This window comes from Neovison vison, chromosome 1 (genome assembly GCF_020171115.1).
Source record: "Neovison vison isolate M4711 chromosome 1, ASM_NN_V1, whole genome shotgun sequence".
NCBI classification, from domain to species: domain Eukaryota; kingdom Metazoa; phylum Chordata; class Mammalia; order Carnivora; family Mustelidae; genus Neogale; species Neogale vison.
This window is the reverse complement of record NC_058091.1, coordinates 238,142,584-238,167,566: the sequence shown is the minus strand read 5'-3', so window position 1 is coordinate 238,167,566 and position 24,983 is coordinate 238,142,584. Positions and strand designations below refer to the sequence as shown.

The 24,983-nt window shown below is 43.5% G+C and overlaps 2 protein-coding genes across 9 annotated transcripts in view; both read left to right on the top strand.

Annotated features, from left to right (window-relative positions):
• Positions 1-24,983, top strand: part of LOC122890074 (protocadherin gamma-C4) — a 165,128-nt gene that overhangs the window by 3,366 nt on the left and 136,779 nt on the right. For 3 of the 8 annotated variants that reach the window (XM_044225816.1, XM_044225873.1, XM_044225892.1), the window contains exon 1: positions 16,453-19,408. The exons of 1 other annotated variant lie outside the window; for it this stretch is intronic. In XM_044225816.1, the coding sequence (XP_044081751.1) occupies positions 16,985-19,408 (2,424 nt within the window). In that variant the 5' untranslated portion in view covers positions 16,453-16,984. Of the gene's footprint in view, positions 1-2,222; positions 4,817-12,357; positions 15,346-16,452; positions 19,409-24,755; positions 24,937-24,983 lie in introns of those variants that run through there. 4 more of the 8 variants (XM_044225920.1, XM_044225897.1, XM_044225825.1 and 1 more) reach the window with 4 other exon arrangements.
• On the top strand, positions 6,768-7,451 carry LOC122890191 (protocadherin gamma-A5-like). The gene is made up of 2 exons (XM_044225931.1): positions 6,768-7,021; positions 7,318-7,451. The coding sequence occupies exons 1-2, from the start codon at positions 6,814-6,816 to the stop codon at positions 7,371-7,373; spliced, it is 264 nt and encodes an 87-aa protein (XP_044081866.1). The 5' UTR covers positions 6,768-6,813; the 3' UTR covers positions 7,374-7,451.

Genomic DNA, 24,983 nt, shown 5'->3' with positions numbered 1-24,983 from the left:
GGCGCTTGGGTGGCTCAGTGGGTTAAGCCTCTGCCTTTGGCTCAGGTCATGTTCTCAGGGTCCTGGGATAACCCCCCCTCCATTGGGCTCTCTGCTCAGCGGGGAACCTGCTTCCGCCCCACCCTGCCTACTTGTGATCTCTCTGTCAAATAAATGAATAAAATCTTTAAAAAAAAGAAGAACAGAAATGAAAGGCAATTGTGTAAAAGCATAGTGAAGTATTCTATGAAGCTGTTATTGATTCTAGACTATTTTTAAATTTACTCTTTTTTACACTTGGGTTTAAGTTTTCTTTATTTCCTTGAAAGGGTATTTTCCATTACATTTAAACAGTGGCAGGGGCGCCTGGGTGGCTCAGTGGGTTAAGCCTCTGCCTTTGACTGGGGTTGTGGTCTCCAGGCCCTGGGATTGAGCCCCACATCAGGCTCTCTGCTCAGCGGGGAGCCTGCTTCCTCCTCTCTCTCTTCTTGCCTCTCTGCCTACTTGTGATCTCTCTCTGTCAAATAAATAAGTAAAATCTTAAAAAGCTATATAATTAAACAGTGGCAACTTATAAATACTGGAGAAAATATTAACTTTTAGATATAATTTTAATGGGGATAGCTGCTCAATTGGATTGACGTATTTCAAGTATTTTGTTGTTGCAGTTTCTGAGATGCATCAGCAGTCACTATGTATGATTCCTTTGTGCATTTCTGTGATTATCAAAAATATTGCCCATTTTTATTTCATTCATCTTCAAGTAGACTGAAGGAGTAATTTTAATAATTTCTAAATTTTCTATTATGGCATCACTATGAGATCCTTCTCGATTTCTAAGGAAAACATAACTTTCAAAACTTTCCTTTTTCGGGCGCCTGGGTGGCTCAGTGGGTTAAGCCGCTGCCTTCGGCTCAGGTCATGATCTCAGGGTCCTGGGATCGAGTCCCGCATCGGGCTCTCTGCTCCGCAGGGAGCCTGCTTCCCTCTCTCTCTCTCTCTCTGCCTGCCTCTCCATCTACTTGTGATTTCTCTCTGTCAAATAAATAAATAAAATCTTTGAGAAAAAAAAACAACTTTCCTTTTTCATCACGAGAGTCACTTATAAAGTTTAGGTAACTTGGATTCTGAATTGATATGATTTATCCTACTTATTAAGTAGGCCTCATCCCTGTTCCTAAAAATTACTCTCGGTTAGCCCTGAGATATCTCTGGGATGATCTGATATCAGGGAACTATTTTGTGTGGGAGGGATATGCAACACTTTTCTTCCTTGTGCCTTCCTTAAGTTCTGTGAATTAACTAAGAATTCATGAATGTCTAGGGCCACACAAATTAGTGCTCTTTAGATAGCAGGTAATTATAGCAGTAGATTGTGTTAGATAGCAGGGAATTGTAGCAGTAGATTGTGGACAATGCCTCAGTTCATTCAAAAGGAGCATTTTAGTTTCTAAATGCTTTTGTCTTTGTGGGAAACTGTGTTGTGATACATAGAAAAACAGATCATCATGTGATGCAGTTAGCTGGCATGGGGAAAGGAGAGAGGAGATAATATTGAGAAAGATTCTGGGGAGATTATTTAAAATACTGAAACTTTAAAATAAAATTTGGAAATATCGATTGACCTGAAACTGTGTCAAGCATATTTGGATGGTGGCATTACGAATACATTCCAGAATCAGAGTGAAACATACTTTAAATGTCTAAGAGAGAAGTAGATAATTTTTACCCTAATTTCACACTGAAAATGTATTTTTGTTTGAATGGGCACTGGGTTTCTTTTAGAAACTAGTATTTCTGGTTAAGTAACTTATTGTACAACAATATAATGGAAGAAATAAATGGAAAAGCTCTTTATCTACTGATACGAAATAACTTCAAGATATAATGAGTGAAAAAAGCAAGATGCAAAACACATTATATTGTATATTTACATATTGAAGGGAGGATAACATTTGTAAAAATCTGCACTGTACAAACATTTCCAGAATGGTACACACAAATAAACATAACACTTATTTCTCTTGGGAGAAATGTACTGTTGAAAGCAGAGAGGAGGACAGTATGTTGTAAGTACCTTTTCAGTTTGGAGCTATGTGAATATATACCATTTTAAAAACAAATAGTCTCTGTAAATTCAGAAAAGAAATATATTTGCAAAACGTTTACTAGCAATTGGTACGGTTCCACGGAAAACCTCTGGGTGTCGCTGTAGGTCAAAAAAGTGAGAGAAGAAGCTCTTGGGAGCCTCTTAGAGGGTAACTTCCTGCTCTAACCAGCAGCTTAGAGGAGACCAGTAAAGATTCAGATACAGAAAACAAAAGCAGGAAGAGAGACCCTATTTGGGCTTTGCCATCCAAAGAGGACTTATTTCTCCTCCCGACCAAAAAGCAGAGCCACCGTGGAGAGAGACAGGATGAGGCAGAGCACAGAGAGGAGCGGCCCAGCGCTGTGGCGGCAGGTATTGTTGGCTTTCCTGCTGTCTTTGTTCCGCGGGGCTCTCCCGAATCAAATCCGGTATTCAATTCCGGAAGAGCTGGCCCAAAACTCAGTGGTAGGAAATCTCGCCAAGGATCTGGGGCTCAGTGTCCAGGACTTGCCAGCCCGGAAGCTGCGGGTTAGCGCGGAGAAAGAATATTTCACTGTAAACCCTAAGAGTGGGGACTTACTTGTGAGTAACAGAATAGACCGAGAGCAGATATGCGGAAAGAAGCCTCTGTGTATTCTGGATTTCGATACTGTCGCTGAGAACCCACTAAATATTTTCCATGTAGCAGTAATAGTGCAGGATATAAATGACAACACCCCGCTATTCAAACAGAATAAGATTGAATTAAAAATTGTAGAATCCACCAAGCCAGGTAAAACGTTTCCACTGGATCCGGCCCTGGATTCAGATGTTGGTCCAAATTCACTGCAAAGATACCATCTTAATGACAATGGGCACTTTGAGCTCACAGAGAAACAGACTGCAGATGGACGTAAATATCCTGAGTTGGTTCTGAAACATTCTTTAGACAGAGAAGAACAGAATTTCCATCAATTGGTTCTAATAGCTGTGGACGGTGGGGACCCACCCCAAAGTGGCACCGCTCAGATCCAAATCCAAGTGACTGATGCTAACGATAACCCCCCAGTGTTCATCCAGGACATATACAAGGTCAGCTTGCAGGAAGGTGTGCCCCAAGGCTTTTCCGTGCTTCAAGTAACAGCTACTGACCAGGACGAGGGTGTCAATGCAGAGATCACCTACTCCTTTCATAATGTGGACGAACTAGTGGAACGGTTCTTTAACTTAGATAAAATAACAGGCGAAATCACGACAAAGGATGATTTTGATTTTGAAATTGCTAATAGTTACACTTTCAGTGTAGAAGCAAAAGATCCTGGAGATCTAGCGGCACACTGCAGTGTCCAAGTTGAAATTGTCGATGAGAATGATTGTGCACCTGAAGTGATTATCACTTCAGTGTTTACGCCCCTGCCAGAAGATTCACCACCAGGAACAGTGATTGCCTTAATAAAAACAAGGGATAGAGACTCTGGAGAAAATGGAGAAGTTTACTGCCAAATCTTGGGAAAGGCCGACTTTATGCTGAAATCTTACTCGAAGAACTATTACAAGCTAGTGACACATGGGCCTCTGGACCGGGAGGAGATTCCAGAATACAACATCATTGTATTGGCCACCGACAGGGGAAAGCCGCCCCTCTCCTCCAGGACTAACATCACCCTGCACATCGCAGATGTCAACGACAACGCGCCGGTTTTCCAACAGCCTTCGTACGTCATTCATGTGGCAGAGAACAATCCTCCAGGCGCCTCAATTGCCCAAGTCAGTGCCTCCGACCCCGACCTGGGGCCCAACGGTCGCGTCTCTTACTCCATCGTCGCCAGCGACCTGGAGCCACGGGCGCTGGCGTCCTACGTGTCCGTGAGCGCGCAGAGCGGGATGGTGTTCGCGCAGCGCGCCTTCGACCACGAGCAGCTGCGCGCCTTCGAGCTAACCCTGCAGGCGCGCGACCAGGGCTCGCCCGCGCTCAGCGCCAACGTGAGCCTGCGCGTGTTGGTGGGCGACCGCAACGACAACGCGCCGCGGGTGCTGTACCCGGCGCTGGGGCCCGACGGCTCGGCGCTGTTCGACACGGTGCCGCGCGCCGCGCAGCCCGGCTACCTGGTCACCAAGGTGGTGGCGGTGGACGCCGACTCGGGACACAATGCCTGGCTGTCGTACCACGTGCTGCAGGCCAGCGAGCCGGGACTCTTCAGCCTGGGGCTGCGCACGGGCGAGGTGCGCACGGCGCGTGCTTTGGGCGACCGGGACGCGGCCCGCCAGCGCCTGCTGGTCGCTGTGCGGGATGGGGGACAGCCGCCGCTCTCGGCCACGGCTACGCTGCTCCTGCTTTTCGCCGACAGCTTACAAGAGGTGCTGCCGGATGTCAGCGACCGCCCTGAGCCCTCTGATCCCCAGGCCGAGCTGCAGTTTTACCTGGTGGTGGCTTTGGCCTTGATTTCGGTGTTGTTCCTCCTTGCGGTGATTCTGGCAGTTGCCCTGAGCCTGCGCCGCTCCTCCAGCCCTGCCTCCTGGGGCTGCTTTCAGCCTGGTCTGTGTGTCAAGTCAGGACCTGTGGTTCCTCCCACCTACAGTGAAGGGACTTTGCCTTATTCCTACAATCTGTGCGTTGCCTCACAATCAGCTAAGACAGAGTTTAATTTTCTTACTGTCACCCCAGAAGTGACTCCCTCTCAGGATCTCCTCTGTGAAGATGTCTCTTGGGTACCAAACACAAATCATGAAGGCGCTGGTGTCCCGTTTGCATCAGATGTTATTTTAAAGGTGAGCTTTAATTTACTTGACTTATTTGCACTTTGGGTGTCAGTGTTTGTTAACAAATCACTGAACTGGGGTTTAAGTCTCAACTTCATATTTTGTCTTGTGGATTCAATAAGCAGTTTTCTGCCTTAATTATCTTAGTTGTATCTAACTAAATCCCTAACATATGTGTTTTTTTTAGATTTTTTTTTTATTTACTTGACAGAGAGAGATCAGAAGCAGGCAGAGAGGCAGGCACAGAGAGAGGAGGAAGCAGGCTCCCTGCTGAGCAGAGAGCCCGATGTGGGACTCGATCCTAGGACTCTGAGATCATGACCTGAGCCGAAGGCAGCGGCTTAACCCACTGAGCCACCCAGGCGCCCCCCTAACATATGTTTTTGTCTGATACAGGAGATTTATCTGTCCATAACTACAGGCCTGTATTACATGAAATACTTATCTTTCTCATCTTTATATTCCTTTCCTCTGAAATACCATTACTGTAGGAATTAAGCTATTCCTTTCACCTTCAGGGTCTTTATTACTCCAGTTTTAGTTTTACTTCCTCTTAGAATTATAGCACTTCATAGTGAAGAGATCTGTGTTGCTAGTTTGGGAAAACTGGGAACCAAAAAAAGAAAAAGAATTTACTCAATGTCATGGCTTGCCATCGTCAGGGCATGGGTAGAAATGAATTGTAGACCAGCATTCTAAGTGTCTTTTCAAGCTAAGTGTCTTGATATCTCAGATCTGTTTTTAAAGGAAGGGCAACTTTTGAGGTCTGTAGTGTCTGTTTTATGAGTGTATTTATTAAATGGGAGAAATCTTTCTCATTCATAGTAACAGATTGCTTTTATGAAAAATTGTACATTGAAAAAATTTTGCAAACTGTACTCACATTGTTTACTTAAAACCTTTTTGGAATTTCCTAATTATAGATATAAAATGTCTTCATTTTCTTTCTTTTCCTATGAAGATGTCATTGGGTAAAAATTGCTTTTCTCACTTAATTGACTCTCTGTAATGTTCTCTTTTCCCAATCATGAGACATTTTTTCTCCTGCAACCATTTGAAGGTGATAACATTAAATATCTTTCCCAATATAGGAAGGCCACTCGGTGCCTTCTCACTAAGTATCTGGACATGTTTCTCTGCATAGGTGATGAACTAAAGCCCTTTCCTTCAGTCACTATACTGATTTCCCTAAGAGTCTGTCACTGTAAAATGCCTAACTCCAATTTAGACATGGTATTTGAAAAATGTAGATAATGTGTAGTTAACCCAGCTCAAATTCTTAGTCTGATAGAGTGTAGCTGCCAAATGCTTGGTGTGAAAATCTGGGAACTTTCTCAAATTGTTCACAAGTAACAAAATGCCCCTTTATTTTTTCTTTTATGACATATAATACAATTTTCTTGAATCAGTAGGCATTTTTGCAAAACTGCAATGGGAGCTAGGTTTGTTTTCTTGACATTTTTCTGCATAGTGGACACATTTTAATAAATATATCCTAATAAAAAGATGACATTTTAAAACCTACAAAATTAAGAATTCCAATATCCAGATTTAACAGACTTAATATAGGTAAGAGGTAAGTAAAGGACATGGGCTCAGTGGCACTTAATTAAAAATTTCCTAAGGGAAAAAAAATCTAATAATTATGTTGATCTCAAGGTTTGTTGAAGACTTGCTATTTCAGAATTAAATATAAACAATGTCACTTGGTAATGGGTTAAAGATACAGCAAAATTATTAGAAATACAAAATAATTAAACATTTATGAAATAAAACAGAATTGGTGTAGTAACTGGTTAGGACTCTGGGCGTCGCTGTTCACCAAAGTGGAAAAGCTGGTTGCATTACGACCTGACTCCCTGCTCCTTCCTCACCAAACACAGACCGGAGAAGTTTTAGGAAATAGGCTTGCATTTCTGTCAAGTAACATGTTCCCTTTGGCTTGAAAGAAGTAAGGAAACAGCAGGCTGGAATTGGGACTAAGAAAACTGGTCGGAGAGAAAGCAATGGCGGATCCACTGAGGGGTTGGGGCTGCATAGAGCCGCTCCTGCTCTTTCTGCTCCTGGAGACGCTATGGGGAGCCAGAGCTGAGCAGATACGCTACTCCGTGCAGGAGGAGCTGGACAAAGGCTCATTCGTGGGAAACATCGCCAAGGACCTGGGACTGGAGCCCCGGGAGCTGGCGGAGCGCAGAGTCCGCATCGTCTCCAGAGGTAGGACGCAGCTTTTTGCTCTGAACCCGCGAAGCGGCAGCTTGGTTACCGCGGACAGGATAGACCGAGAGGAGCTCTGCGCTCAGCGCACCCCGTGTCTGGTGAGTTTTAATATCTTAGTTGAGAATAACATGAAGATGTACGGAGTAGAAATAGAAATAATAGATATTAATGATAACTTCCCACGTTTCCGGGATGAGGAAATAAAAGTAAAAGTTAATGAAAATGCGGCTCCTGGAACGCGATTAGTGCTTCCCTTCGCTCGAGATGCTGATGTGAGTGTGAACTCCCTCCAGAGTTACCAGCTCAGCCGCAATATGCATTTCTCTCTGGAGGAGAAAAGTGGAGCTGATGGACAAAAATATCCGGAGCTTGTACTGGAACGGCCCTTAGACCGCGAGAAAGTAGCTGTCCACGACCTCCTCCTTACAGCTTTAGATGGCGGAGACCCCATACTCTCTAGTACTATGCACATACATGTGATGGTTCTTGACGCAAACGATAACGCGCCCTTGTTCACTCGATCCGAGTACACTGTGAGTGTACCAGAGAACATACCCGTAGGCACTCAGCTGCTTACGCTAACCGCCACAGATCCAGATGAGGGAATAAATGGGGAATTAACGTACTCTTTTCGCAATGAAGAAGACAAAATTTCAGAGACTTTCAAACTAGACTCAAACCTGGGTGAAATCTCAACTCTGCAATCACTGGATCATGAAGAATCCAGTTTCTACCTCATGGAAGTGGTAGCTCAGGATGGGGGGGCTCTTCTGGCGAGCGCTAAGGTGCTGATCACAGTACAGGACGTGAATGACAATGCCCCAGAAGTGATCCTCACCTCTCTTGCTAGTTCCATCTCTGAAGACTGTCCTCCTGGAACAGTAATTGCACTGTTTAGTGTACACGATGCTGATTCTGGAGAAAATGGTGAGATTCTGTGTTCTATCCCCAGGAATTTGCCCTTTAAACTGGAAAAGTCAGTTGATAATTACTATCACTTATTGACAACAAAAGCCTTGGACAGAGAAGAGATCTCAGATTATAACATCACAGTCACTGTCAGTGACCTTGGAAACCCACCCTTGTCTACAGAAACCCAGATCTCCCTGACTGTGGCAGACATCAATGACAACCCTCCCATCTTCCCTCACACCTCATACTCCACCTATATCCTGGAAAACAATCCCAGAGGCATCTCAATCTTATCTGTGACTGCGCATGACCCTGATAGTGGCAACAATGCCAAGGTCACTTACTCTTTGACTGAGGACACCTTTCAAGGAATGCCTGTATCCTCCTATGTCTCCATTAATTCCAACACAGGCATCCTGTATGCTCTTGGCTCCTTTGACTATGAGCAGATTAAAGACCTGCAGCTGCGGGTAATGGCCAGTGACAGTGGAGACCCTCCACTTAGTAGCAACATGTCACTGAGATTGCTTGTCCTGGATCAGAATGACAATGCCCCCGAAATCTTGTACCCCAGCATTCCCACGGATGGCTCCACAGGGGTGGAGCTGGCGCCCCGCTCTGCAGAGCCCGGCTACCTGGTCACCAAGGTGGTGGCAGTGGACAGAGACTCTGGCCAGAACGCCTGGCTGTCCTACCGCCTGCTCAAGGCCAGCGAGCCAGGGCTCTTCGCGGTGGGGCTGCACACGGGCGAGGTGCGCACAGCGCGGGCCCTGCTGGACAGAGACGCGCTCAAGCAGAGCCTGGTGGTGGCGGTGCAGGATCACGGGCAGCCCCCTCTGTCGGCCACCGTCACGCTCACCGTGGCCGTGGCCGACAGCATCCCCGACGTCCTGGCGGACCTGGGCAGCATCGGGACCCCCGCCGACCCAGACGATGCGGACCTCACGCTCTATCTGGTGGTGGCGGTGGCGGCCGTCTCCTGCGTCTTCCTCGCCTTCATCATCGTGCTGCTGGCGCTCAGGCTGAGGCGCTGGCACGCGTCGCGCGTGCTCCAGGCTTCAGGAGGCGGGCTGGTGGGCGTGCCGGCCTCGCACTTCGTGGGCGTGGACGGGGTGCGGGCTTTCCTGCAGACCTACTCGCACGAGGTGTCCCTCACCGCGGACTCGCGCAAGAGTCACCTGATCTTCCCCCAGCCCAACTATGCGGACACGCTCATCAGCCAGGAGAGCTGTGGGAAAAGCGAGCCTCTTCTGGTATCTGAGAAGATAAATGTAAGTGAAGAACTAGGAGCTGTGCAGGTGAGATTTCTTTTGCAGTATGGTTGCTTGTAGCTTTTTTTCATTTGTTTCCTTAATCATTTATCTGCCACATTCAAAATCGGTTAATTATGTAAATACTGAATCATTGTACGTTTCATTTAGATACGGACTTAATTGGATGATCCTGTCTCCATTTGTTTTCAAGTTATATTTTGTGTTTAATATCTTTTTTCAGTACGTGAATTTCAAGACAGTCTAGTTGATATCCATAGGCTTAAAAGAAAGTAATCATAATCACTTTAGTCAAAATTTTCTTATACTAGAACTGTTACTGTGTTAATAGAAGAGTTGTTTGATTAATCCAAGTTGTTAGATACAATGTTCTCTTTTGGATATTTGTGTGAACACCAATAGTGAATATGTTTTGGAAAGGATAGTATACAACACTGATATTTTAGTATACCTGCTGTTTGCATAAGGAAATAATTTAGACTATTTTAATAAGTCAATGGAAGAATATAGAAAACTTCAACATGGTAAAAAATCAGAAAAACAGATTAAATTTATAATCTGTGGCATTCTCAAGTCTGGGAATTTGGGGTTAACCCGTGTAATTACTATAATTACATGTATATTTGTTGAGATAAGAGATCGGTGAGAAGGAACCTTAAAACTGTACTTTATTTGGGGCACTCGGTGGCTCAGTCAGTTAAGTGTGGGACTTTTGATTTGTGCTCAGGTCATGGACCTTGGCTTCATGGGATCCGAGTCCTGCGTGGGTCTCCTGGCTCAGTAGGGAGTCTGCTTGAGATTTCTCTCTCTATCCATCTGCTCCTCACACCCTCGCCCCCACAAGCTCTCTCTAAAAATAAATAAATCTTAAAAACTCCACTTTATTCTGTGATAGTTTAAAATCTCCAAAGAATTAGATTCTGCTATATTCATTAAATGCTCTACACCTGGCACTTCTGGTTAGAGATAACCTCTTCATTTTTCAGAATCAGTATCTACTTGAATGTTTGCATCTATGCATGTGTCAGTACAATTCTGCTTTATTAGTAGAGTCTTAAGATTTGTACTTGGAAAATCAATTCACATTAAAAATTGAAATTTTAAAATTCATTTCTCAGGGATAGGCTTTTCTTAATTTTTCTTAATGAAATGCAGGTCTATGGGTTTCAAATTCTTGAGTGTTTGTTGTGTAATGGAGGAACTGCCCTCTTCATTTTCACATCTGATTTTACTGAAGATGATTTTCAGATGTTTCTCCTTAAGATTTTTAATCTTTCAAATATTGTGCTTTCAACAACCTCGTCAGCTGCAAAGTGGACTAAATGGAAGAAATAGCAATAAAATACTATGGTGGGATGGTAGGCTACATTACCTGACCAAACAAGGGTTTGTTGTTAGATGTGGGAACCTATGAGCACCTAATTTTTGTTTTTTAAATAATTACTTCAAGGGGATCCAATATTTATATACTGAAGGAGATCCATATATATTTATATATGGATATAGCTGATTAAAATGTGCAGTTTCACTGAATAGTGAATGCATCCAAAGAGTAATGAGAATCTGTATGATGGAGACTGAGATCATTCCCTCCTACATGAAAACTCACTTTTCCCTTATATTTTATAACAAATAGTTTTTTCATTACAGTTTAAAGAAAAGGTTATACATTTTGGATATGTGTCCTATGTTAACTTTTTCATGCAATGGAAAATACCTCTTAAACCTCTATAAACTTCAATAGACTTTAGGTAATAAAATGCTTGCTATAACTCTCTGAGCATATATGCTATATATACTATATAATTGTTTACATATTTGAATCTTTAGTTTCATATGTGCTCTGAAAAGATAGCTCTCCTTCAAGTGTTCATAACATGCTGGAAAGACACTTCTTCAGTCATGTTTTGGAGCAAAGTCTTGAGTCTATGTTTTTTATGTTTGTATGAAGTAGATATGTGGGTGAGTTTCTGTCTAGAATCATGAATACAATGAGTAGTTTAAGATGTCTAATGCTATTCCACTATGAGTTCAACATTGCTACCTACTGCTAAGTTGTAGAATTACAATGTATAGGTTTAAAAAATGTCTTTATGAAGATTCTAGTTTAGAAATTGAATTAAAACAGTAAGGCCTCAGGACACCTGAGTGGCTCATTCGGTTAAGCATCTGCCTTCAGCTCTGATCATGATCCCTCCTGTATCTGGTTCCATGCTCAGTGGGGCATCTGCTTCTCCTTCTCTCTGTTGCTCCCCCTGTTTGTGTGCTCTCTGTCTGTTTTTCTCTGACAAATCAAATCTTTTTAAAAAAACCTGAAGACACCTATCAGGAACATGAAAATTGACATGGAAAGAATGTCAGTACAAAGAGTTAGGATGATCTGATCGTGATCTGGGGACAACATAGATTCTTTCTTTAGAATATATAATTATAAGGACTCATACTTCATTCCCAAATTTCAAATGGCTCACCATTGCTAAGTGACTTGAGAAGAAACAGTACAGTTAAAGACAATGGTAGTGTAGTGTGGAAAAAATAAAAATCGGTGGATAGTTTTAAAATCATGGTCAGGGGACGCCTGGGTGGCTCAGTTGGTTAAGCAGCTGCCTTCAGCTCAGGTCATGAACCCAGCGTCCTGGGATCGAGTCCCACATCGGGCTCCTTGCTCAGCAGAGAGCCTGCTTCTCCCTCTGCCTCTGCCTGCCTCTCTGTCTGCCTGTGCTCGCTCTCTCTCCCTCTCTCTCTCACAAATAAATAAATAAAATCTTTAAATTATAAAAAAAATAAATAAAATCATGGTCAGTTAAACATAGACACTTGGAAACTAAGGAAAAGAGTTTCTTGCTTCTTTTTTTTTTGAGAGTTTCTTGCTTCTTACCACACTTGTATTTTGTAAGGACAACCAATCTCTGCTTACCTGTCTAGTTTGGGGGTAACGTGGTAATGATAATATTGAAGGAAGTGAAACATAGGCTAAAACTAAAAGCTATGAGATTTGTAACGTTTGTACGTTAGAAGAAAAGAAACAAGTGGAATAATCTTACTATCAAGCTGATATTTCAAGAATTTTCATATTACATTTTCTGCCCTCACCACCACCAGTACTTTCATTTGTGTCATTTTCTGCATATCATTTCATTTGGTCTTCAGTTTTACTAAGGAACACAGGGAAGAAGTTATTATGACCATTTTATGAAAACGGAAACAAAAACCACGACGATGTCAGTAAACATCTTCAAGCAATTTGCCTCTGCTCTTTGAAGAGTAAAACTCAATTGATTTAGATGGGAAAAGTTCAAATTCAAATAAAATGACCGCCAGATCGGAGATATAGTAAATATTTAAGATGTTAAAAATCCTTGTAAAATTGGAAGAATGAGTATCTGTATAAGGATACAGTAGAATTTTCTTTTAACCCACTCCTGATTTGGAGCTCCTTTAGTAACCACTACTGCAGTTCTGCAGCCGGGACGCGGGGTGCCGCTGTTGGCTAGTACTGAGCGTAGTATCAGCTTCTCCCGACGCAAAGCAATCGCCTCCCCAAGGCGGAACCGCGGTAACTGGACACTCACTCTCTGGTTCTCTGCCGCCGAGATATCTGTCGGAGAGTCTGCCTGCCAAGACAAATCAAGGAGTTACTCCTGCTCAGAGAGTTCTTGGGATCATTTAGCGATCGTAGCTCTTCGGAATCAGAAAGGCAACGTCGCAGAAATTGGGATGGGAGACCGCTTGGGACAGAAGGGCCCGGCTGGGCGGAGACGAATGCCATTTCTCTTTTTGCTGTCTTTGTTCTGTCCGGTGCTCCCAGAGCAGGTCCGCTACACTATTCCCGAGGAGCTGGCCATGGGCTCACTGGTGGGGAACCTCGCCAAGGATCTGGGGCTTGGCATGCGAGATTTGCCTACCCGAAACCTGCGGATTAGTGCACAGAAGAAATTCTTTACAGTGAGTACTGAGAACGGGGACTTACTTGTGAGCGACCGTATAGACCGAGAGCAGATTTGTGGCAAGAAGTCAACGTGTGTTCTAGAATTCGAAATCGTCGCGGAAAAGCCTTTGAACTTCTTTCATATAAGTGTGGTAATTCAGGATATCAATGATAACCCACCGACCTTTAGCCAAAATATCACTGAACTGGAAATCAGTGAACTGGCCCTAACTGGAGCCACTTTTTCCCTGGAATCCGCTCAAGATTTAGATGTAGGTGTCAATTCCCTGCAGCAGTACTACCTCAGCCCCAATCCGCACTTCTCTTTGATTCAGAAGGAGAACCCAGATGGCAGTAGGTACCCAGAACTGGTAGTGAAGACTCCCCTGGACAGGGAAGAGCAGTCCTGCCACCACCTGGTCCTCACCGCTGTGGATGGGGGGGACCCAGCAAGAAGCTGCACTACCCAGGTAATTGTGGTTGTGGCAGATGCAAATGACAACCCACCAGTGTTCACCCAGGATGTGTATAGGGCCACTGTTCAAGAGAACCTGCCCACGGGCTCCTCTGTACTAAGTGTGATGGCCACTGACTTGGATGAGGGGGTCAATGCTGAGATTACATATGCTTTCATCAACACTGGCACTGTAGTGAGACAGCTGTTCAAGCTGGACAGTAAAACAGGGGAACTCACCACTGGTGGAGAACTGGACTTTGAAGAGAGAGAGAGCTACACAATTGGGGTGGAAGCAAAGGATGGTGGACGACACACTGCACACTGTAAAATTCAAATAGATATTTTGGATGAAAATGACAATGCTCCTCAGGTAACCTTGGATTCTGAATCTAAACATATTCAAGAAGATGCTGAGCTGGGGACTGTTGTTGCCCTGATCAAAACACGTGACCTAGATTCTGGATTTAATGGGGAAGTTTTCTGCCAACTAAAAGGAAAGTTCCCATTTAAGATAGTTCAAGATACACAAAATACATACAAGTTGGTCACAGATGGAGCCCTAGATCGAGAACAGACTCCAAAATACAATATCACCATCACAGTCACAGACAGAGGAAAGCCGCCTCTCTCCTCCAACGGAAGTGTCACCTTGAACATAATTGATGTCAACGACAACGCACCAGTTTTCCAACAGCCTTTCTATTTGGTTCACATTGCCGAGAACAACCTTCCTGGAGCCTCCATCGCCCAAGTCAGCGCCTTTGACCCGGATCTGGGGCCCAACGGTCGCGTCTCCTACTCTATCATCGCCAGCGACCTGGAGCCACGGGCGCTGGAATCCTACGTGTCCGTGAGCGCGCAGAGCGGGGTGGTGTTCGCGCAGCGTGCCTTCGACCACGAGCAGCTGCGCGCCTTCGAGCTGACCCTGCAGGCGCGCGACCAGGGCTCGCCCGCGCTCAGCGCCAACGTGAGCCTGCGCGTGTTGGTGGGCGACCGCAACGACAACGCGCCGCGGGTGCTGTACCCGGCGCTGGGGCCCGACGGCTCGGCGCTGTTCGACACGGTGCCGCGCGCCGCGCAGCCCGGCTACCTGGTCACCAAGGTGGTGGCGGTGGACGCCGACTCGGGACACAATGCCTGGCTGTCGTACCACGTGCTGCAGGCCAGCGAGCCGGGACTCTTCAGCCTGGGGCTGCGCACGGGCGAGGTGCGCACGGCGCGTGCTTTGGGCGACCGGGACGCGGCCCGCCAGCGCCTGCTGGTCGCTGTGCGGGATGGGGGACAGCCGCCGCTCTCGGCCACTGCCACGCTGCTCCTGGTTTTCGCCGACAGCTTGCAGGAGGTGCTGCCGGATGTCAGCGACCGCCCTGAGCCCTCTGATCCCCAGGCGGAGCTGCAGTTTTACCTGGTGGTGGCTTTGGCCTTGATTTCGGTGTTGTTCCTCCTCGCGGTGATTTTGGCGGTTGCCCTGAGCCTGTGCCGCTCCTCCAGCCCTGCCTCCTGGGGCTGCTTTCAGACTAATGTCTGCTCCAAGACCGAATCTGGGGTTCTCCCCAACTTCAGCGAAGGGACTTTGCCTTATTCTTACAATTTATGTGCTGCCTCACATTCTTCAAAGACCGAGTTTAAATTTCTCAATATAAAGCCTGAAAATACTCCACCACAAGATCTTCTGTGTAATGAAGCCGCTTGGTTTGAAAGTACCAGTAATGCAGATACCCAAATGAATTCTAATTCAGTCAGTTTGCAACAGGTGAGTTGCTTCAAAACCCTTTCTTTCCATAATTGTAACTATAGATCAAAAATTATGATAGAAGTAAAATGTATACAGGTTAAGTATGCCCTGATTTTATTGTGTTTTATTGATTTTTCTGGGCATCACATGGGGGGATTGTTAGATTTTTTGTTCATTTATCTGTGTTGCAGTCTTTCATGGGAAGTGGCCTTGTGATGGTCTTGAAATTTTTATTAAATATAAAGCCATATATCCTTAAACATTTTTGATACCTTAGTATCATATTGTCATTGGGAAACATATTATAAATATATAATTAAACACAAATGTAGGTAATCAAGTGGTTTACTTAGTCTCAGTGCAGTTAATCCTAAACTGTTTTGTATATAATATATAAATTTTTGTCATTGTAGTCAATATATTTTCACATTTTTTTCATGTTTTTATTTTTTAAAACTTTTAAAAATTCATTTAAGTCCTCTCTACACCCAACAGGAAGCTCAAACTCACAACCCCAAGATCAAGAGTTGCAGTCTCTGGGGCACCTGGGTGAATCAGTTGGTTAAGCATCTGCCTTCAGCTCAACTCATGATCTCTGGGTCCTGGGATTGAGCCCTGGGTTATGCTCCCTGCTCAGTGAGGAGTCTGTTTCTCCCTCTGCCCTTCCCCTCTTTCATGCTCCCTCTCAAGTGAATAAATAATATAGTTAGAAAAAAATAATCTTAAGATTAGTTGCAGTCTCCTCCAACTGCGCCAGCCAAGCACCCCCTTTCATTTTTTAAAAGGTATACAGAAATATTGCCTAAGGTTATTTATTCTATGTGTTAATAAAATAGTGACATCTAAAAATGGCAATACTTGTAACTGGCAGTAGGTGGATTGGTTCTAAATGTGTTGTTGCTGGTGCCATTATTGGAAATGGGACAAATAAGAAAGACTTTTAACTATAGAGGACAAATTGAGGGTTGCTGGAGGGGAGATGGCCAGGGGGATGGACTAAATGGATGATGGATATTAAGGAGGGCACTTGTGATGAACACTGGGTGTTTGTTATATGTAAGTGATGAATCACTGAATTTTATTCCTGAAACTAATATTACACTATATGTTAAATAATTAGAATTTAAATAAAAACTTAAATAATAAAAAATGCAAATGGGGCAAATACAAATTATGGTGGAATGTGAAAATTCAAGATTTACATAAAAGTGTAATCTTATTTCTGTTCTCCAAGGCCCTAAGAGCTATAACACAAAAATGAGTGGCAAATTCCAGGGAACATCTAAAATTATTCAAAATATTCTTTTTTATTCTTTTGGGGAGAGAAATGTTACCAGTGACACCTAAGCAAGATCTAGCCAAAATAAGATTCTCTGTATGATGGTTTCACAAAGACGGTGCAGTATTAAGTTAGGACTCTAAGTGTCGCTGTTCACTAACCCGGGCAAGGAAAACACCGAGAACTGGGGTTATATCCCCAGCAAAAAAGCAGATCAGACAGGATAGCTCTCCAGCTGCGCAGAAATTCTAATTTAAAACGCTTCTCAACTGATCTACTTGTTTACGGAGCTTGACTTCCAATTCTGAGAAGCACAAAAGTGATTGCAAACCTGTTCTCGCTACTCAAAATCCCAAGGAAGTCCTTAAGGAGCCAGTAATGGCTGCTCTGCAAAAGCGCCAGCGCCGCAGCGGGATGGTGGTGCTCTTCATTCTTCTGGGGACTCTGTGGGAGGCCGGGGCCAGGCAGATCCGATATTCCATTCCTGAGGAGCTGGACAAAGGTTCCTTCGTGGGAAACATAGCCCACGATCTGGGGCTGGATCCCCAGGAGCTGGCGGAGCGTGGGGTCCGCATCGTCTCCAGAGGTAGGTCGCAGCTTTTCACTCTGAACCTGCGAAGCGGCAGCTTGGTCACCGCGGGCAGGATAGACCGGGAGGAGCTCTGTGCCCAGACTGCACCGTGTCTGGTCAGTTTTAACATCCTTATTGAGGATAAACTGAATCTTTATCCCATAGAAGTGGAAATAGTGGATATTAATGACAATACACCCCGATTCTTCAGGGAAGAATTAGAAGTGAAAATTCTGGAAAATGCAGTCCCATCCTCTCGTTTTCCACTAATGGAGGTCTATGACCTGGATGTGGGAATGAACTCTCTTCAGGGATTCAGACTCAGCGAGAACAGTCACTTCTCAGTGGACGTGTGGAGCGAAGCCAATAGGCCCAAATATCCAGAGCTGGTGCTGGAGCGCGCCCTGGATCGGGAGGGAGAGGCCATTCACCACCTGGTCCTTACTGCTGTGGATGGCGGTGACCCTGTTCGCTCAGGCACTGCACGAATTCTGGTGATTGTCCTAGACGTGAATGACAATGCTCCAGTGTTTACTCAGCCTATCTACCGTGTGAGTCTTCCTGAAAATCTGCCAGTAGGTACACCAGTATTGCTGGTAAATGCTACTGACCAGGATGAAGGAGTCCACGCAGAAGTAACATACTCCTTCCTAAGGGTAACAGAAAAGATCTCAAAGATTTTCTGCTTGAATGTTTCCACTGGAGAAATAGCAACTTCTGCAAATCTAGACTATGAGGACTCAAGCTTTTATGAGTTGGATGTTGAAGCCAGGGATCGGCCAGGTCTAGTCGACAGAGCAAAAGTCGTAATAACTATCTTGGATGTAAATGATAATGTACCAGAAGTGGTAGTTACATCTGGAAGTAGATCAGTTGCTGAAAGTACGCCTCCAGGAACAGTAATTGCTCTTTTTCAAGTATATGATCGAGACTCTGGCCTGAATGGCCTGGTAACCTGTTCCATCTCAAGAAGTCTGCCATTTGAACTGGAAAAATCAGTAGACAATTATTATCAATTAGTGACCAATACAGTACTAGATCGAGAACAGATATCCTTGTACAACATCACTATAAGAGCTACAGACAAAGGAATTCCACCTTTGTCTACAGAAACACTTATCTACCTAAATGTGGCAGATATCAACGACAATCCACCTGCCTTCCCTCAGTCCTCCTATTCTGTCTACATCCCTGAAAACAACCCCAGAGGTGCCTCCATCTTCTGTGTGACTGCATCCGACCCGGACAGCCAGGAGAATGCTCGAGTCACTTACTCCCTGTTTGAAGACACTCTCCAGGGGGCTTCCCTCTCCTCCTATGTGTCCATCAACTCTGACACAGGCATCCTGTATGCCTTGCACTCCTTCGACTATGAGCAGTTCCGTGACCTGCAGTTGAGCGTGACTGCGCAGGACAGCGGAGACCCACCACTCAGCAGCAATGTGTCCTTGAGTATATTCATTGTGGACCAGAACGACAACATACCAGAGATCCTGTACCCGGCTCTCCCCACTGACGGTTCCACAGGCGTGGAGCTGGCGCCCAGATCCGCAGAGCCCGGCTACCTGGTCACCAAGGTGGTGGCAGTGGACAGAGATTCTGGCCAGAACGCCTGGCTTTCCTACCGCCTGCTCAAGGCCAGCGAGCCAGGGCTCTTCGCGGTGGGGCTGCACACGGGCGAGGTGCGCACAGCGCGGGCCCTGCTGGACAGAGACGCGCTCAAGCAGAGCCTGGTGGTGGCGGTGCAGGATCACGGGCAGCCCCCTCTGTCGGCCACCGTCACGCTCACCGTGGCCGTGGCCGACAGCATCCCCGACGTCCTGGCGGACCTGGGCAGCATCGGGACCCCCGCCGACCCAGACGATGCGGACCTCACGCTCTATCTGGTGGTGGCGGTGGCGGCCGTCTCCTGCGTCTTCCTCGCCTTCGTCATCGTGCTGCTGGCGCTCAGGCTGAGGCGCTGGCACGCGTCGCGCGTGCTCCAGGCTTCAGGAGGCGGGCTGGTGGGCGTGCCGGCCTCGCACTTCGTGGGCGTGGACGGGGTGCGGGCTTTCCTGCAGACCTACTCGCAGGAGGTGTCCCTCACCGCGGACTCGCGCAAGAGTCACCTGATCTTCCCCCAGCCCAACTATGCGGACACACTCATCAGCCAGGAGAGCTGTGGGAAAAGCGAGCCTCTTTTGATTCAGGAAGATTCAGGTTTTTGTAAAGAGGAAGACTCCCTTGTTCAGGTGAGATTATTCCTTTTATTAGTTTTATTTGAACAGGAAAGTTTAAAATTTTCTTTGATAACTGCTTAGTTTTATTAGTCTTTGCATTGAGCCAATTTTCAGAAGTTTCTTTTTTTTAATCAATAGAGCTCTATTAAATCTTAATACTCTTAGTATTCTAATTTCATGAAAAAAAATGCTTACTTGTGTATACTGTAGATTTTCCTTGCTTTTCTCCTGCTGGCAAGATCTTCATGCTTTGGGTTACATATATCTCTTTTGTTGTTTTTTTTCCTCCCTGAATTGTGACATCTGTAAGATTCTTTTCCTAATGGGAGTACCTGGTGGCCCAGTGGGTTAAACTCAGATTTAGGCTCAGGTCATAATCTCAGGGTCCTCATCTCAGGGTCCTGAGAATGAGCCCAGGGTTCTGCACTCTGCCCAGAGTCTGCTTAAGATTCTCCCTCTCTTTCCCCCTGCCAGTTCCTGATACGTGTGCTCTGTCTCTTCTCTCTCTCCAAAATAAATAAACTCTTTTATAAAAAGGATACTCTTTCTAATGTAAAAAAAAAATTGCAGCCTCTGTTAAAGATCAAGATCTCAGTTTTTCACCAATGTTAACTAAAAGCAAGTGTTTTCTAAAATAATGGAGATCTGTGATCTTTACTACTTAGGAATCAAAAATTATTTTGGGGGCACCTGGGTGGCTCAGCGGGTTAAGCCGCTGCCTTCGGCTCAGGTCATGAACTCGGAATCCTGGGATCAAGGCCCGCATCGGGATCTCTGCTCAGCAGGGAGCCTGCTTCCTCCTCTCTCTGCCTGCTTGTGATCTCTCTCAATAAATCTCTCTCAAATAAATAAATAAAATCTTTAAAAAAATTATTTTTATGGAAGATAAAAGTAATTGATGTCTGTAGCAGAGAAGATCTGATCTTTGGTGTTAGAAAACCTGAATAATATTGCTGGAATTATCTGTTATTCATCTTGGGGAGTCACAGTTTTTAAATTAACATGTAAATTAAAAAGACTTACCTACCTCACACAAATTCTGAGAAAATATAATAAAATGATTTTATTAATGTTTTTTCAACTGTAAAGCCATAAACAAGTATTTGTTGACATCACCAGTATTATAATTTTGATTTTTAACAAATGTAAGCACCTGATGCTGCTTGCCTACTACAATGTCTTCTGCAATCTATGTGCTTTTGATAATATTTTAAAATGAAAGTGAATTTTTAAATATGCTTATTACGGTCGACTTACAAGGCCATACCCCTAAAAAATAGAGGACTGAATAGTGAATGGGAGAATGCAGGATTCACAGTGTTCAAATGAAAATTTAAATAATTTAGCATATTTAACCCAGATAAAAATAAGGCTTCTGTCATGTAGAAACTCTATTCAAATATTTAAGGAAAGGAGGTTGTTGTTACAAGAATACTTAGTTTAAGTCATCATGGCCCAAAGGTGTGGATGAAACTGGCTTGGTGAGTAGAAAAAAACCAAAATTTTGAGTTGTTCTTTTTTTGTAGTTGTTGCTGAAGTTGTTCTAATGGAAAATGGATTGCCTAGGAAGTGGGAGGTTCTATTATTAGCTCTTTCCAAAAGTAAGTTGATGGCCCTGGAGTTAACAGAATACAGAGGATAATAGAATTTGATGAGTTGTTGAAGTATATGATAGCCAAGGTCTTTGCCAATCCTGAGGTGGAGGATGATATGACCTGATAATGCAAAAGCCACTTATGCTTCTGAATTTGCTATGCACTTGTAACATAAAGAGTTGAAAAAGATCTCTTGAAAATAAATGAGAACCTCTTCTGTAACCTGAAATTGTCAGTCTTTTTTAAGGTAATATTGAGTTGATATGCTTAAATTAGTTACTAAAGGTAATATATATTTCTCTAAATCAATATTGGGATATTTACATAAGCAGTTATTGTAGAATTATTTATTTCAAGATTCTGAATGTATATGACTAGGAGGTTCCAGTCACACACATTTTCAAATCTGATTTGTTTGTATGTTTGTGATACTATCCTTTGATGGTTTTAATCAAAATTTAATAGTGAATAAGATATTTGAGTGTCACAGGTGCAGTCAGTTAAGCATCTGACTCTTGGTTTCAGCTCAGGCAGAGATCTCAGGGTCTTGAGGCCAATCCCCAAGTTGAACCCCACACTTATTGCAGAGTCTGCTGAAGACTCTCTCCCCCCATCCCTTTGTCCCTTACCCCATGTGTGCACACTCACTCTCAAATAAATAAATAAATTGAATCTTTTCAAAAAAGAACTTAATAGGGGTGCCAGGGTGGCTCAGAGGGTTAAGCCTCTGCTTTTGGTGCAGGTCATGATCTCAGGGTCCTGGGATCGAGACCCACATTGGGCTCTCTGATCAGTGAGAGTCTGCTTCCTCCTCTCTCTCTCTCTCTCTCTGCCTGCCTCTCTGCCTACTTGTGATCTCTATCAAATAAATAAATAAAATCTTTTAAAAAAAAGAACTTAATAGTAAATAATTTGCAAGAACTTGAATCTTGAATATTTGTCATGGGAGTCATTTTCTCATACATGTATTAAGCTTTGTTTCATATGATCTGAGAATGTAAATGCTATTTTTTATATCAACAATTCTGGATTATTTAAAACATCTTGAAAAAGGAAACAAAGCAAACTATATCCATTTATAAGCAAAGCTCACTGACTGTTTTATGGATAGTAGGCTGGTTTATTTTATTCTCTTAACTGCTCACATCACTAACTGGGGTAGTATAGGATGGTTTATTTTATTCTTTTATCTGAATTACCTATGACCATTTCATTTAAATAAATAAAATATTTTATTGGGGAAGCTATCAGATTTTACTCTCAGTAATAATCATTCATTCATGCAGACTGACCAAGTGTTAAATCCTAGCAGTCATGGAATTTGCTAAATTCTGGCTAACTGAGGCTCTCTGACTTACATACATACAGATCATTGTTAATAAGATAAACAGTCTGAGATTTTGAGTATATACTGAATTTTGAAGCATCAGGGGGAAAAGCCTACCAAATTATTGGGCTAGTTTATCATTGTGAAAACAACCCGTCTGATCAAGCTTCTGTTGAGGTAGCAGCTGTCAAAGGGAAGGAGTAAAATTTAAGAGAGAAATAGAAAATAATACCTGCATATTTGCCTGGGAATGGAAACCCAAACAGAGCTCTAAACAAATGTTTTCCCATTAGAAAAAAGTTCCATAAAGAAAGGAGAGAAGATTGGGGCACGTGGGTGGGTCATTCAGTTAAGCAGTTAAGCAGCTTTAGCTCAGGATCCTGGGATAGAGTCCCTTGTCTGACTCTGTGCTCAGCAGGGGAGCCTGCTTCTTCCTCACCCTCTGCCTGCCACTCCCCCTGCTTGTGATCTCTCTCTCTCAAATAAATAAATAAAATCTTTAAAAAAAGGAGAAAAGAAAGAAGAGGGGTGCCTGGGTGGCTCAGTCGTTAAGCGTCTGCCTTTGGCTCAGGTCATGCTCCCAGGGTCCTGGGATCAAGCCCCACATCAGGCTCCCCACTCTGCTGGAAGTCTGCTTTTCCTTCACCCTCTCCCCGTGCTTGTTTTCCCTCTCTCGCTGTGTCTCTCTGTCAAATAAATAACTAAAACCTTTAAAAATAAAAAGAAAGGGAAGATGAGTAACTTAATGTCTCAGAAGTCAATTACTTCCCACAGAATTTTTTCCATAGAATTTTTTAATGCAAGTATAAAAATGAAGGTCGATTCTTAAGGTCAATTCTTCCCAGTAAGTCAATCAGTAATAACATACTTCTTTTAAAACTGTAAACTTATTTCCATTGTATATAGTGGGCTTATGTTATATTTAATGTATCTTAGTGGTCCAGCAGAATCTTTAATATTTAAATTTATGTTGTAGAGTAACTTAAGGAAATTTGATTACTAGAGATAATACAGCCAAGGTACTTCCTGAAGTATGCTTTATATTCAGAGTATGTTCATAATCTTATTTATCTAGATCTCAGTTAATTAGCTCCAAAGAAGTTATCCAGAAGTAATAAATTAACTGAGACTTTTTAAAAATAGTAGAATAGGAAACAAATGTGAGATGACCCTATGAATTTTGAAGTGTTAGGTAGAAAAAGATCAGAACATTGGGAACCATAACATCTAGACTCCAAATTTTGTTGGAAAATGTCTGCAGTACTCATGATCTTTAATGACTTTGTTTATGTCAACAGAAAATTCAAAATCACTACTAAACAAATAGTGTTTAATTTCTACTTATGGAATTAATCTGTAATGCTCATGTTGGCTCCTTTGAACAAAAAGTTATTCTATCTACTTGGTGAAAGCAAATATGGCTATAAATTGATAGATAGATTGAAACAGCTGTTCATTCAAAGAATTGCCTATATTTTGGAACAGTGCCATCAAAGAACAGAAATCGATTACTTAGGAAATCCTCAGCAACTAAGCTAGGAAGCATTTTTTCTCTTTTTAAGATTATTTATTTATTTGACAGACAAAGATCACAAGTAGTCGGTGAGGCAGACAGACAGACTGAGAGAGAAGAGGAAGCAGGCTCCCTGCTGAGCAGAGAGCCCAATGCAGGGCTTGATCCCAAGACCCTGGGATCATGACCTGAGCCAAAGGGTAGAAGCTTTAACCCACTGAGCCACCCAGCTGCCCTGCTAAGAAGCATTTTTCAAAGTTACTTCTGCTTTCTTCTCCTCCTCCTCCTCCTCCTCCTCCTCCTCCTAGTGCTGTTATCTATTCCCCTAGGGGTTAAAATAATTTACAAAGCAAGGTTATTTCTTTCTTTTAAAGTTTATTTATTTACATAAGTAATCTTTACACCAAACATGGGGCCTGAACTTACAACCCTGAACTCAAGAGCTGTGTGCTCTTCTGACTAAGTCAGCCAGGCACCCCATAAGGTAAATTTATTTTTTGCCAGGTCGTCATTTCAGGACTGGTAACTCTTTTCTCCTGCAGCTCTGTGGAAAGAATTTTATTTTTGTCAGCTAAGAGTAGCCTCAGATCTATCAACAGTTCAGTTTTACTTAATTAACATCATTGGAACAATTGGTACCACTAAGGAGCTTCTCAGGACAGTGTATGCTCAAAGGCCTGCCTTTTTTCAGTTATTCTAGAATTGGGTAGGATGGCTGTTTGAATTGCACAATGAAAGAAGCAGTCAACACCCACTTTCTTATGGATCCATGGGCGGTAGAATCTGCATATTCCTGCCTCCTATGCAAAACGAGTTGTGTTCTATAGCTGTTCCGTTGCTGCTAGGGTTCTTACCTCCTCTCTAAAGGCACATTTTGAGCATAAAGCATCAGCCAAGGTAAATGATTTCCCTTTTTCTTCTCAGAACACTGGAAGTGAGAATATTTGTATTCCAACAATGGTTTTACTATTATATAGTCAAGGACAAGGCAATTCTCTCTCATTTTTAAAATTATTAAAATGAAGGTAATGGACTAAATCATCTCTAAGAGTCCCTCCAATCAAAAACTTTATTAAATTACCTCTCTGTATTCTAAAGAAAATTTTGACTCTCTGAGTCTTACATGGTGGTGTGTAGAACATAGTTTGTGTT